Raw genomic sequence first — 14,280 nt, 5'->3', positions numbered from 1 at the left:
TAATTAGAAATGAAAAAGACATCAAAGGTATAAATATTGATGGGGAAGAATACAAAATATCTCAATATGCAGACGACACATCAATTATAATGGATGGTACACCACAATCATATGATGGCATTCTTAGGGTTTTAGACTTTTTTGCACAAGTATCAGGCTTAAAAATAAATTTTACAAAAACAAAAATGGTTTGGATTGGTAGCAAAAAATTTTCAAAGGATGTATTTCATCATTCACGATGGAAACTTAGTTGGAACAATTTAAATTTTGAGCTTCTAGGTATCAAATTTTCAGTTACATTAGATGAAATGGAAGAATTAAATTATTTACCAAAATTGTCTGAAATTAGAAGATTGATAAATCAGTGGAAGTTAAGAAAATTAACACCAATTGGTCGAATTACGATAATCAAGACACTAATAATACCAAAGCTAATTCATTTGATACAAGCATTACCCAACCCCAAAACTGAATACCTAAAAACTTTTGAACATGATATTTTTCATTTTCTATGGGGCTGTAAAGTTCATAAAGTAAAGAAAAGTACAATCATACAAGATTATAATCATGGGGGTCTCAAAATGGTTGATTATGGAAATTTTATCACAGCACTCAAAGCTACTTGGATGAGAAGACTAATTAAAACTGATACAAAATGGGTAAAGCTTTTAGAATCAATTTTGAAAATTAGTATCTCTGAAATATGGAGAAATGGTCCTGATTATTCGTACCTTCTATGTAAAAATTTAGAAAATTCTTTTTGGACAGAAGTGCTCCTCAGCTGGTTAGAAATGATTGAACAAACACCACTTAGTAAACCCCAAATTATAAATGATAATATATGGCACAATCCCAAAATCACCATAGACAATAAATCAATATTTATCAAAAGTTATGTTAATAAAGGATTTATTTTTGTTAGTGATCTGCTTAATATAGATGGAACATTTAGAAACTTTGATGAATTGAAACACATTAATCCAAAGACAAATTTCATAGAGTATGCAAGTTTAAGAACTGCAATTACAACCAGACTACATACACAAGATATACACTTACCAAACCTACAGAACACATTACAATATGGACCAATTGTCCCTAATCATATTCTATTGTTTATTAATACTTGTAAAGGTTGTAAATCCATGTACAACATATTATTAGACAAAAAAAGAGAAATATGTACATCAATATCAAAATGGAGAGAAAGGGGTTATAACTATTCACAAACTTCTTGGAGTAGAATTTTTGAACTCCCTTTTAAGTGTAGACAGGAATCAAAACTACATTGGCTGCAATATCAAATACTTCATAGGATTGTCCCTACAAATAAATATCTTTTTAATATAAAAAAAAGCAGAATCTGCTGTTTGCACCTTTTGTAAAAAAGATGAAGAAAGTATTAGTCATTTATTTTATGAATGTAATATAGTAAAAGAATTGTGGTGTGATGTTGAAGAGTGGATTTTTACACAGTTTGAAATCTCGATTACATCTGATATTCAATCAGTTCTTTTTGGAAAATACAAAAATAAAGAAAGTTATAAATTTTTTAACCTGATAGCTCTTATTGTGAAGCAATATATTTTTTCATGTAAATATAAAAGTAATCCGACACCAAATATACATGCCTTGAAAAAGGTCATAACAGAAAGAATCTTAACTGAAAAATATTTGCTGTTGAAAAGATGTAATTATAAGGAATACGAAAGCCACTGGCAGAATATCTGTGAAAAATTGTAGTTATAGAGATAAGTTTAATTTTTCTGTTTCTTGTTTTTTTGATCGATGTGAACTCTCATATCATTTCATTTGTTTTCAGTATAACATAGTCTATACTTGTATTGTAATCCACCTGCATAATATCTCTCTCAAAATCAGCTTCACCTCATATGAAATATACAAAACTGTACTATTAAGTAGAAATAGTATAAAGACTATGTAATATGTTTATAAAAATGTTACAATCATTATTATGTTACATATGCACATATGTTGTGAAATGAAAAACCTAATATAAAAAAAAAAAAAAAAAAAAAAAAAAAAAAAAAAACATATCTATACTACTATATTAAAATAATAGACTCGAATTTTTTAGCTTTAATACCGATCAATCGGAAGAGTACTGTCTTTTGTTTTATATATTTTAAACATCATTGGTACTTGAAGATTACCAATTTGTATTTATTTTTTCTCAATCAAGCTTCGTTAATTAATGATCAACGAAAATTCCTCAAAAAATTCCGAAAATCATCTGAATTTTTTGGATTTTACAATCTTGCGCATGCGCATTACATTCACACTAAACCACGGAGACTCTTTATTTTATGTTTCCACAATATCACATTTGCCTGTATAAACTTGGAACGATAAAACAAACGCGTGTTAATTTTCATTGGAAATTTTTCTGTTCATCAAAGAAAATACGGGAGATAACTCTAACACAGTGCATTTATTTAAAAAAATCCCGAGAGTTTCGAATGTCAACATGGTGTGTAAAAAACGTTGTTGAAATATGTTGAATTCTGCAATTATAGAATTAAACTTTTTAAAGAAAGGTATTTACAGCTTCAACACGGTTTGTTGTGAACAATTTGACTGTTATTTTCAATGCAACTTTATTAATTTTCTCCAGAGAGATAAATAAAATGTTATCTATGTCTCTGTTTTCTCCAAAATCGTTTTTTTGCTACATTACGGGAATATGGGAGGCATTTTAACTGTGGTGAAGGCCTTTCCCGAGACACAGTTAGATTATTCCAACTCAGCAGAGTGTAGTGAAATTAATAGCTGAAACATTTTTTTAGGCTTGAAGTTTGGTTATGCAAATGTCAATTATAATAATATACGGTGTTTCGATGTCTCTTTTTTGTAAATGCCAGATATCATATGCAATGTCAACCCGTGCGTGCACGGGTCAAAGTCTAGTATGATATAAAAACAGTGAACAGAAAAAGTTCTATGTGCATTCATAACTGAAACTTACATCTCCAGTCAAATTATGTTATTTTCATTCCACTATTAGCATCATGAAAACTGAATCCCGATAAAACAAATCAAATTTATAGACAGTTCAGAATCTGCGCAAAGTTATTTCAAAACGTCTAAATATCCATTATTGATATTTTCATCCTCTTCCTTTGACGGAACATGCGCAGTTGGGGCTTTTGAATATCGTAGACTACTGTTTCTTCTTAAGTCGGAACTCTTCAGGTAGCCTTCGTTATCTTCAATAGTATTGTAGACACTGTCTTCATTGGTATGGCCGAAATCAAGAATGTCTCTGTTTTCCTTTGTTGAATCATGCTTAAGTGTGTCGACAGAAGGTAAATAACTCTGTTCCGTTGTATTTGGAAAAGAATTGCGTCTGAAAAATAAACAAACATTTTCTTAGTCTTTTGTGGTAGGAAAGGAGGAATGAGTAAATAAATACAAGGAAAACATATGGCTGGACCGGGAATCGAACCCGGAACCCCTGCAACTCTAGTCAGGAGCTCTACCGCTGAACTACCCAGGCCGATATCCACGGTCCATATAGCCCCAACTACTACACTTTAAAGGACTTTTTCTGTATCTCCATCCTTTAGATTATGAACCGTTCTCTCGCCTCCGGGGTTCCTTTTCAAGATTGATTATTAAATTTATATTAAATTTCTATCATGAATTTAAAATCCCCATCGAGCAACAAACTGAGCTTCGAATGTCATAACCGATGTTAGGACAAACTTGAATCTACTTCGTACCATGTACAGAAAAACGAATCCATAATTTTGATTAAACTGAGTCTTCTGATCTTTTAAAAAAACTTTTTAACTAACATTATGTTATTATTATGGCAAATATCATTTATATTGCTAAAGATAATTAAAAAAACAAATCATTTTAGTTTTAAATCCTGTGTACGAAAGAAAGCAAATTGAGGCCAAAGAAAAGTTACCTTTTTCGTCGTACAATAACCATCAAAGCCAATACCACTAAAACGACAAAAACAACAGCTAGCAATACACTTGCTGCAATTATAGCTGCATTCTCAGCCACTGTATCTGAAAAAAAGACATGTTTATTTTTTCTTGCCAACAAAGGGATAAATATGATAACAACAAAAAAGCTTGAAAATTGATACATTTAATTTTAATATGTTCAGTATATACATATGAACTAGTTACATGAGTTACATGTATTCTTTACATGTTCTCTATAAGGTTTGGTCATATTGAAACCATTGGTGTTTTTTAATTAATTTTTGTAGAATTGAAACAAAAATGAAAAACAAATATTTTATGTTCTTTTATATCTTCTTTCAAAGATTTTATTTCAAATATTGAATATTCTTTTTCATTTGATTATAGAAAAGGAGAATTGATTATTTCATACATTGGTATTTTAGAAAATCTCATAAAATACAAAAAAAAAACACTTTAATGACGGGCGTGTTTTGGTCTACTTGAAGAGTTGCAAACAAAATTCAAACTTTATATACTTATAAAAAGAACTTTGTTCTTTTTTTAACTAAATGAATGCAAAAGTACAATTAATATCTCCATTGAAACAATCATCTAAAGATACTTTAAAGATTGTTTGTTGGCACTCACCCGTTGACGATACTTGTGCTGGTGACGTGTTTGTGATTGGTGACGTATTTGTATTTGGTGACGTAGGTATACTTGGAGTGACAACAAGTTCTCCGTCATAACAGGTCAAAAGCAGTTGGGGTCCTAATAACAAAATTGTTAAATGATGCCAAATATTTGGAATTGCGAGTTGTTTTCTTGCATAAAAAGTTTTTTTTTAATTATAAACAAGCTTACATTACATTATAGGCTAATTTGCTTAGTTTACTAGAAAAGATTAAAACAGAAACGTCTTTAATTAGAAAAAATGCAGATCTACCACAAAAATAGAGCGAGTATTCCGTTCTGCCATGAATGTTGGCGACTGTTGAAAAAGATACATTCCCCGTTTCATTTTCTTCAGTTAGGAAAAAGTAGGTAGGATGACTCGAACACTGAATCATTCTCTTGGATTGGAAATCCAGAATCACTTGGCTTTTACAATCGTCCGTTTGGGGTACACGATTGGTCGATATTGTGATGAATTTTTTCTGCTCCACTGTGAGACTACACCTACACTTCACGGCTTGTGTGTAAGATCTGATGTTCAGCTGGATGTATGTACCTCTAACTTGGCCCGCGGAACACACCGATAAACCTAAAGAATTTAAATGTAGAATGTTACATGTATCTGATAAGATAAGATGTTATCATATTTTTATAATTATTTTTTGTATCACGATATATATAGTCAAAATTCACTTAACTCTCTTTTGATATATCGATATGATTTATATGTTACAAAAAACCCAAAGGTAACCGTGTAACAGAACACTCCAAGACAAGCATCACCTCTATATGAGACCACCTTTTTCATATTTTATGAAAATCATATTTAATGACCTTGTATCATATGATATAAAATTAAATCAGATGACATGAAATTTGATTAAATGAAATAATAAAGTATCAGCATATGATGCTATTATTATTATTTTATGTAATATGATACAATATTGTTTCATATGATACTGTATCATTTATGTTGGTATACATGTAAATCTTTTAAATGTTTTCTAATAAATAGAATAAAAACTTACTCTCAGTTGTATTTGATTCACATAGCGTGTCCACTGAAAGAAAATAAAGAAGTTAAAGGAGAAAGATCAAAATTTTCGTCAGTCTTTTATTTTCTAGTTCTATTGTTTAAAATGATGATCAACCAAAATTTGAATGTCAGTCGTAGAGTTATAACAAGATTCTTTTTTAATGGAATATTTCATTACTAGGCTTGTGTCATGTTTTCGTTTACGTTGGTTCAATATACCAGTAAAGCTTTTCACGCTAATTCTTCTACCATAAATGCGTGACTATGCCCCTTTCATGCATTTAATTTTTCTTTCAAACGACCAACATTATTTCATTTTTGATTGAAAGAAAATGTTGTAGCTAAGCATACGGTATTGCAACCTATTAAGATAAGACGAAAGTACGATATGAAAATACAAGTAGTTTTTAAAAAGACTCCAATAACGACAATTAGTCGGAACTAAGTCAAAAGTATAATACATGTACGTATTCTTTAAATTAACATTATAAAATTACCAAAAATATGTCTCAGACCCCCCCCCCCCCAAACTCAAATAATGGTATGACCCTCGCCTCCCCCCCCCCGAAAAAAATTCTGGATCCGCTCATGTTAATCAATTTACTGATGACGTATTTCGACATATTATGTAGTACGCACTGTTTAATTTCGAACAATGCGACATTGTTGATTTGATTTGAACATATTTTTATTGTACAAAAATACAATTGGGATTGGGCACAAGTTCCATAACTTAGACCGCCCTCTCCCAATACAAAGATATAATACAATATATGTGTGTACAACATAAATAAAGGTCAGTGGATAGAATGGCAGTATACATATATGCAATAGACATGTATATAATTAACAACGGTGTACTAGTAGTTATAAGATCAGTTAAATCTTTCAGTATTTTTGATAAAATTATAAACTAATGTAAATAAATGCTTGTTTTCATTGTCAGTAATTGCACTGTCACCCCAAAGTAAAACATGAGTATTGACAATGTTAAGATTTACAATTTGAAAAACGTCATTAAATAGAACATTTCTAGCATCTTTATATTTATTACATGTGAAAAAATAATGGTAAGTATCTTCGAGCTTACCACACGAACAGAGTGGACTGTTGATAATATTACATCGAAATAAATCATTATTTAGTGCACAATTGTGACGAAGTCTAGTATGAAAAATATTCAAAAATCTATCCCCATATGTAAAAAAATTAGGTCTAGTTCTTCATGTAAGTACATTTTCATTTTTGACAGAAACATGTATTTTTTCCTTAAAAATGCGAACAGAGTCGCTTCCACGGACATCCGTTGAAAGCGCATTCCATTCATCGACAACAGTAGGAACAAAGTTTTAACGAAGATTTATACAATTCTAAACGACATTTTGGTATAGAGTAATTATGTGCATTTCTGGTAGAATAGTTAGATACATTAGCACGCTTATTTGGAAAAATATCCATTACATAACTGGGTGAAAGGTTTCGGTCAATTCTATACATTGTTTTTAGCCTGGATATTTTCCTTCTACTATAAAGCGTTTCCCAACCTGTTTCAAAGTAAGAGATTCCCGAGATGCAAAAATAGGTAAACCTGTAACAATTCTTGCTGCAATCAATTGTATTTTTTCTAATTTGTCAGAATCATTAATAGAACATCCCCCCCATACATCAGATGCATTTTCTAACTGAGGCCTTATAAATGAAGTATATAATAGTGACAGTGATTTTCTGTTGAGTTTAAATTTAAGTTTTTTCATTAATCCCAATTTCTTTTGAGCATTTGCTATAATAGAATTTATATAAGATGACCAGGAAAGGTCCTCAGAAAATATAACACCTAAGTGTTTATGGGTGGGTACAAATTCCAAATCGCATCCTTGAAATTTTATCGTAGGGGTTACTGTGTTAGGTTTATTACTAAAATAAACAGCCTTAGTTTTTGAAGGATTAAAATTTAAAAGCCATTTCTTAGACCAAACTTCTAAAGTTAAAAGATCCCGATTAAGATAAGATTCCATATCGTGTACATTGATTGCAGCATGTTGAAGGCTATTACCATCTGCAAAAAGTCTGCAAAGTCTGTTATCTGCTATATCGTTGACATAAATAAGAAATAACAATGGACCAAGGACAGAGCCTTGAGGCACTCCGGCATCAATAGACTTAATAGACGACAACACTTCTCGATATACATAACCCTTTGCTTTCTATTTACAAGGTAACCATTAAACCATTTGAACATACTTCCAGTAATACCGTAGGTATGGAGTTTAAATAATAAACCTTTATGCCAAACGCGGTCAAATGCTTTTGACAAGTCGCAAAAAAATTGTTGGACATTGTTGGAATCTTCACTATTCGTTCCGTGACTCTGCATTGCACAGTCAAATTCGGGTCGCACAGCTTTAAAAGGTATTTTTAATGACACCCCACAAGTAAGAAATGTAGAAATATAGCCGCTCCGTGGGATTATAATTTGTTAATTGGCGTTAAAGTTAAAAAATTCGACAATTTTATCTATATTGTAGTCAATGGAAGTTACAAGTCAACACTGACAAAACAAAAATTTTAATTTTTTCAAAAGGCCCTCTACCGAAAAATATGTTTTATTACAATAAGGTTGCTATAGAAAAAGTCAAAGATTTTAAATACCTGGGTATAATCTTTTCCAGAACAGGATCATTTGCTAAAGCTAAAATACATTTACAGTGTGAACAGGTACAGAAAGCAATGTACAGTGTTATTAGAAAAATAAGACAATTTAATTTACCTGTCGATTGTCAGTTTGACTTGTTTGATAAAATTGTAGTCCTAGAGTTATTGTATGGGTGCGAAATTTGGGGTTACGAAAATATAGAAGTTATTGAACGTGTACATTTGAAATTTTTAAAATATGTTTTTAACTTAAAAAGTAGTACAGAAGACTCCGATATTATGATCGAAAATGGCGCAAAGGAGAGAGTTTAGAAATAGAAGAAATTTCGGTGAAAGACCCGCGCAAATTCTGGGACAAAATTAAACACTTGGGCCCAAAGCGAAAATCTAAAATCCCGTATGAATCCTATATGGAGGACGGTAGTGTAACAACGAATCCTGAATATCTTAAACAAAAATGGAAATCTGAGTTCTCCAATCTCTACAACCCAAATACGGACTCCTCATTCGACTCCGAATTTAGAAATACGGCTATTATCCAAAAACATGCATTTGAACAAAACATGCTTGATCCATTATACATCTCCAACTCAGAGCTTAACAAAACTATAGATATAAACGAAATAAGGAATACCGTACTAAAAAATAAAGACGGGAAATCTACAGGAATTGATCAACTGACAAATGAAGTACTAAAAAATGACACTGTTATAAAAGCTCTGCACAAAATGTTCAACTTTATATTTGAAAATCACAAAATACCGACCATTTGGAAAAAAGCGATCATATATCCCATCTTAAAAGACCCAAATTCCGACCCTAGAATTCCACTGAATTACAGGGGCATCAGTCTACTCTCGGTCATATCCAAAGCGTATAGTTCCGTTTTAAACAACAGATTAACAGCTTACCTAGAAGACAACGAACTCTTAGTTGATGAACAAAATGGTTTTAGAAAAGATCGAAATTGTGAAGATCACGTTTTTACTCTGAACAGTCTAATACAAAATAGAGATACCACGTTCGTTTCATTTATTGACCTACAGAAAGCATTCGACACGGTTGACCGGGATCTACTACAATACAGTCTCCTAACTAACGGAGTGGACGGTCATTTTTACAACAATGTTAAATCTTTATATCACAATACAGAATCTTGTGTGCGCATAGGAGATCATCACACCGCATGGTTTAACTGCACCTCCGGAGTTAGACAAGGAGATAACCTATCGCCAACCCTTTTTGCCCTTTTTATTAACGACTTAGCTAGGGAAGTTAAAAATACAAAAAAGGGAATCCCTATTCATCATACTGATGTTGGAATTCTTCTATATGCAGACGATATAGCTCTCATCACTGAAAATGAAAGAAATATGCAAGACACTCTTGACGTTGTAAGTAACTGGTGCAAAAAGTGGCACTTACAAATCAATTTAGCAAAAACAAAAATCTTACATTTCCGAAAACGAAACAGTAAAAAAAGCAACTTTACATTTTACATAGGAATCACGAAATTAGAATATGCATCAGTTTATAAATACCTCGGAGTGTTATTTAACGAAAACAGAGACTTTAAAAATAATGCCGAAAATCTTTCTAAATCTGGAGGACGAGCTCTTGGTTCCTTAATATCCAAAATCCACAGCTTGAAGGACATTGGGTTCACTACGTTTGAAAAATTATTTTATAGCTGTGTCGCCCCGGTAATAGATTACTGCAGCGGAGTATGGGGATACCAAAACTTCCATTCACTGGAACAAGTGCAGGACCGAGCAGCAAGATATTTCCTGGGAACACATCGTTTAGCACCATTACTAGCCGTACGAGGAGAAACCGGATGGGCCCCTGCTAGCTCCAGACACAAATCTAATATGGTCCGCCTTTGGAACAAATTTCAGACAATGGACAACAACAGGACGGCAAAACAAGTTTTCATCTGGGATCAATGCCTTAACAACGAAAGGGGATGGAACTGCCAACTAAAAGCTGTGCTAAATTCCGTGAACATGTCAAATATCTATACTAACGCAATATGCTGTGACGTCCAACTTTTTATCCAAAACCAACACTTGACATCAGAAAACATTTGGTTCGCAAATCTTCAAAACTCTCCCAAACTCAGAACTTACCGTCTCCTAAAGCAAAACTTCTCAACAGAAAATTATCTTCTCATGAACATTCCAAAAAATCAAAGATCTGCCCTAGCTCAGCTCCGATGTGGAATTCTCCCTTTACGTGTTGAAACTGGACGCTTTCGAAATGAACCTTTAACTGATAGACTCTGTGTTTTTTGTAATTTAAATGAAATTGAAAATGAAATTCACTTCATCCTAAAATGTACATTATATAATGATTTACGAAATTTACTTATTAGAAATACCACTGGCTCAACAAAGTATGAAGAATTTGAATTATTCAGAACTTTAGTATGTACTTATCCCCGGCAATGCTCTCAATTTATTATTAATGCTCTAAAACTAAGACAATCAAAATTTTCACGTTGACTTTTAAATATGTAATTTATATAACCAGTGACATATAGGTCCGATGGGCCGGGTGCTATTATCTTGTATTATTGTTTCACTGTATTATTGTAACATGCAAAATGCACATGTCACTATAATAAATGATTTACTTACTTAGTACACCATCCTATATGGTTTACGGGGAAACAGGTCGTTTCCCTTTATGTATCAATGTATATACCAGAATGATTTCCTACTGCTCAATTTTTTTACAAACTCTGAAAGCAAAATTGTATCTGTTTTATATAAGTTTTTGGTCTTGCAATATCAACGGGGAAATATGTCAAACTCTTGGATTGTAGGTGTTAAAAATATTTTAGATATATGTGGTTTTTCAAATATTTGGTATGAACAAAACATTGTAAATTTAAAGTGGATTTCTACAATTGTAAAACAAAGGTTACAAGACCAATATATCCAAAAATGGTCAAGTGAAATTAATGACTCGTCAAAAGGGCAAATTTACAAGATTTTTAAGAAAAATTTTAATTATGAAAATTACATTAATATATTGCCACTTAGGCTCAGAAAGGTTTTTATGAATTTAGAACCTCAAATCACCATCTCCCAGTGGAGACTGGGAGATGGTACAATACACCTTTAAACCAAAGAGTGTGTAAACTGTGTAATTCTGGTCAAATTGCTGACGACGGAATTTCATTATATTCTTGAATGTAAAGAACTATTGACATTTAGACGTAAATATCTTGATGATAAATACTGGTCAGCGCCAAATACTATTTAGTTTTGTAAACTTATGTCTTGTTCTAATGCTACAAACCTAAAAAAAAAATTATGTTATTTTATCATCAAAATATACAGTTTGATATAATAGTCTGTCCTCCATTATTATACTTTTTCCTATCTTCATTGTATATATTGTATATTTATGCTTATTTACTATTTATCTACTACTTATCTATTCATTTATACAATGTACCTCTGACTTTTGAACTGTATATAATGATTGACCTCATGTACCATTCCATGGTGTGAGCGAAATAAACTGAAAATTAACTGAAAAAAAACAAAACACAGACTGTACAATTTGTAGACTGATAACACAAAAGTGACGCTATCTTTCAGCCAATCAGATTGCTTCAAATTCAGCATTAAAACTGAGGGGCTCCCCATGGGGAAAGCTGTGCATGTTAAAATAATGTCGTTTATATCTACAGATTAAAAGTACATTCGTCTGCATAAAACTATTTATAATTATAAATTGCATTTATACTTTTATCTACATTTCACGGTTTCAGAGTTTTAAATTGGTTTGCAGTATTGAAAATTGTTTTCAGTATTGAAAACAGTCAACGAGGCAGAACGATTAAACTTTACAGTACCAGGAAGTTAAATTAATAAAGCTTCAAAGGTCAAGTCTCCTGTAAAATTTTGATAATGTGTAAAGTACCTGGGCTTTCCACCCCACCCCCACCAAAAAAAATAAACAGAAATGTAAAATTATTCCAAAGCTATATATAAGTTATGAATCTAATGATACATTTGAATTGCAACAAAAAATAGATATATCCTATGAAGGTATTTTTTTTTGGAAGGGGGGGGGGTAGCTTTGTTGTTGTTGTTGTTGTTTTTTGGTTTTTTTTGGTTTGTCTCTGGTCTATCCCTATAAATTATATTTTCCCCCATGTAACCTAATTTGAACATATTTCATTATGCACATAAACATCAGAAGAGACAGAATTAAGGTATTGTCTATGTAAGCCTTCTCCATAAGGTAAAAGGTAGGTACAAAAAAATGTAATGCAAATCCATGTATAAATACAGCTGTAAAATAAGTAATAAAATGCACAAACTTCCAAATAGAATAGCAATTTGCAGCTTTATGATCATAGGTAAAAAGAATATACATGAATAAAATCGGAATAATCAATGAAGTCATGCATGTGCCACTGGTTCAGACAAAATCTGAATTTACATCTATGTATGGCACACTTGAATTGATTTTACTGAGATATGCATGCATCTTCGTGTACTACACACTTTCATATGAAAATAAACGAAAGGTTATTTGAAACTAGGGTGATCGCAACTGGCGAAAAAAAAGTCTAAGTCAAAGGAAAGGAAAGTAAAAGTCGGACTATTATGAATATATGACTTCGGTTTGTAGAGCTATCGATGCGTCTATTATTATTCTAAGGGGAAAAGGCAATAGAATATTTAATAAAAATCATGCGCAAAAAAGTTTATCAGGTTTTATTTATATAAATGTTCAACAATTGATAGTGGTTGGCACTTTGGCATAAATTGATTTCAACCTAAATCTGTTTCTAATCATTTTAACACAACAAAAGACATCGTCGCATATATAATCACATGTATCTGTACGTAAATTTATGATTTAATTAAAACATATTTTATTGCATTATATATTACATTGGGATTGGGCACAAGTTATAAAAACTTATTTCGCCCTCTCCGTACATGTTGAAAAACAAATACAATATCATTGCAAATTTATACGTCTCAGTTTGTAATTATGCAATAATAAATTATACACCAGTACGTAGATATTTGATAAATGTAGTTATTTTAAGAAAGATAATGATATCTAATATTAGTATTACATGTATGCAAGGATGAACGAGATAAATCAATAAAAATGAGCAAAATGTTATCAACAAAAATACTCAGATTTAAATTTATGAGAAGCAAATAAGGTATCATTTTGATTAAATGTGCATGTATGGTATATAAACTACATTAAGATGTATCTCTTAACAAGAAATATTACGTAAATTTTTGTTTGCAGCTTTACAATTTTTATCATATTTTTTTTATATTAATTTACACTGTAACTAATCAGATGCGACAAATACAGGTACAATGCGATGTAATGAATTAACTTTTAAGCAAGCTATGTAATTTTTATATGATAGATCATTCAAATATGGCAACAATTCATCTATAATTTACTCTTTTGAGTATATCTCAATAGGTCTCCCCCTTTATCAATTTTCTACATAAATTCAGTATATACATACCTCCAATGCAGAATCTTGAAATAAACACAACCTTCAGCATAAATAATCCAAACCTGGGAGCCATTTTCTCTTTCCCTAACTTTCTCGCCTGAATAATTGTATGGGGATTTACCCTATTTTTACTCAAAATATTTCAATTATCGCTACCAAGCTGTGTATTTAAATCGTTCTACCCGTTCAGTACAGACACACTGTGGACTCTTGATTCCCGCAGGCAATTTTGATCATTATAGCAAACACAGCTCAGTGGGTAGACCTTTTGACCGAGAAATTTTCCCGAAAAAAAAATTTTCCCAAAAAAATTTAAATTTCAAATTATTGTTCTTTTAGCTCAATTTTCTATTCAATTTGTAATTCATTTCCTTAAATAAGACAAAATTATATGAACATTGTCACATGTAATATTGTTTACTTTCTACATGTCAACAGAAACACACGACACG

The 14,280-nt window shown here is 31.5% G+C and overlaps 1 protein-coding gene across 3 annotated transcripts; it reads right to left on the bottom strand.

Annotated features, from left to right (window-relative positions):
• Positions 1–2,065: 2,065 nt before the first annotated feature.
• Positions 2,066–14,038, bottom strand: LOC128182930 (uncharacterized). Of its 3 annotated transcripts, none has more exons than XM_052851711.1 (6): positions 13,838–14,038; positions 5,651–5,683; positions 4,891–5,208; positions 4,593–4,715; positions 3,938–4,043; positions 2,066–3,367 (listed from the first exon to the last, which is right to left on the bottom strand). In XM_052851711.1, exons 1-6 carry the CDS (start codon positions 13,899–13,901, stop codon positions 3,091–3,093), a joined length of 921 nt encoding a protein of 306 aa, XP_052707671.1. In that variant the 5' UTR covers positions 13,902–14,038; the 3' UTR covers positions 2,066–3,090. The 3 variants fall into 3 exon arrangements, with proteins under 3 accessions (XP_052707671.1, XP_052707673.1, XP_052707672.1); XM_052851713.1 differs by having other exon boundaries at positions 3,938–4,022; XM_052851712.1 differs by having other exon boundaries at positions 2,067–3,367; positions 3,938–4,037.
• Between the last annotated feature and the right edge of the window lie 242 nt (positions 14,039–14,280).

Source organism: Crassostrea angulata, chromosome 5, assembly GCF_025612915.1.
Source record: "Crassostrea angulata isolate pt1a10 chromosome 5, ASM2561291v2, whole genome shotgun sequence".
NCBI classification, from domain to species: domain Eukaryota; kingdom Metazoa; phylum Mollusca; class Bivalvia; order Ostreida; family Ostreidae; genus Magallana; species Magallana angulata.
The sequence above is the reverse complement of the archived record's forward strand: the minus strand, read 5'-3'. Positions and strand labels throughout refer to the sequence as shown.

Bases quoted from the DNA above. Each gene is read 5' to 3' on its own strand.
- LOC128182930 (XM_052851711.1), bottom strand. From the start codon at position 13,901: ATGGCTCCCAGGTTTGGATTATTTATGCTGAAGGTTGTGTTTATTTCA. The intron at 4,716-4,890 runs GTAGATCTGCAT...TTTTGTTATTAG, and splicing joins ATACTCGCTCTATTTTTGTG to GACCCCAACTGCTTTTGACC. The intron at 4,044-4,592 runs GTGAGTGCCAAC...TCTTTTTTTCAG, and splicing joins AGCACAAGTATCGTCAACGG to ATACAGTGGCTGAGAATGCA.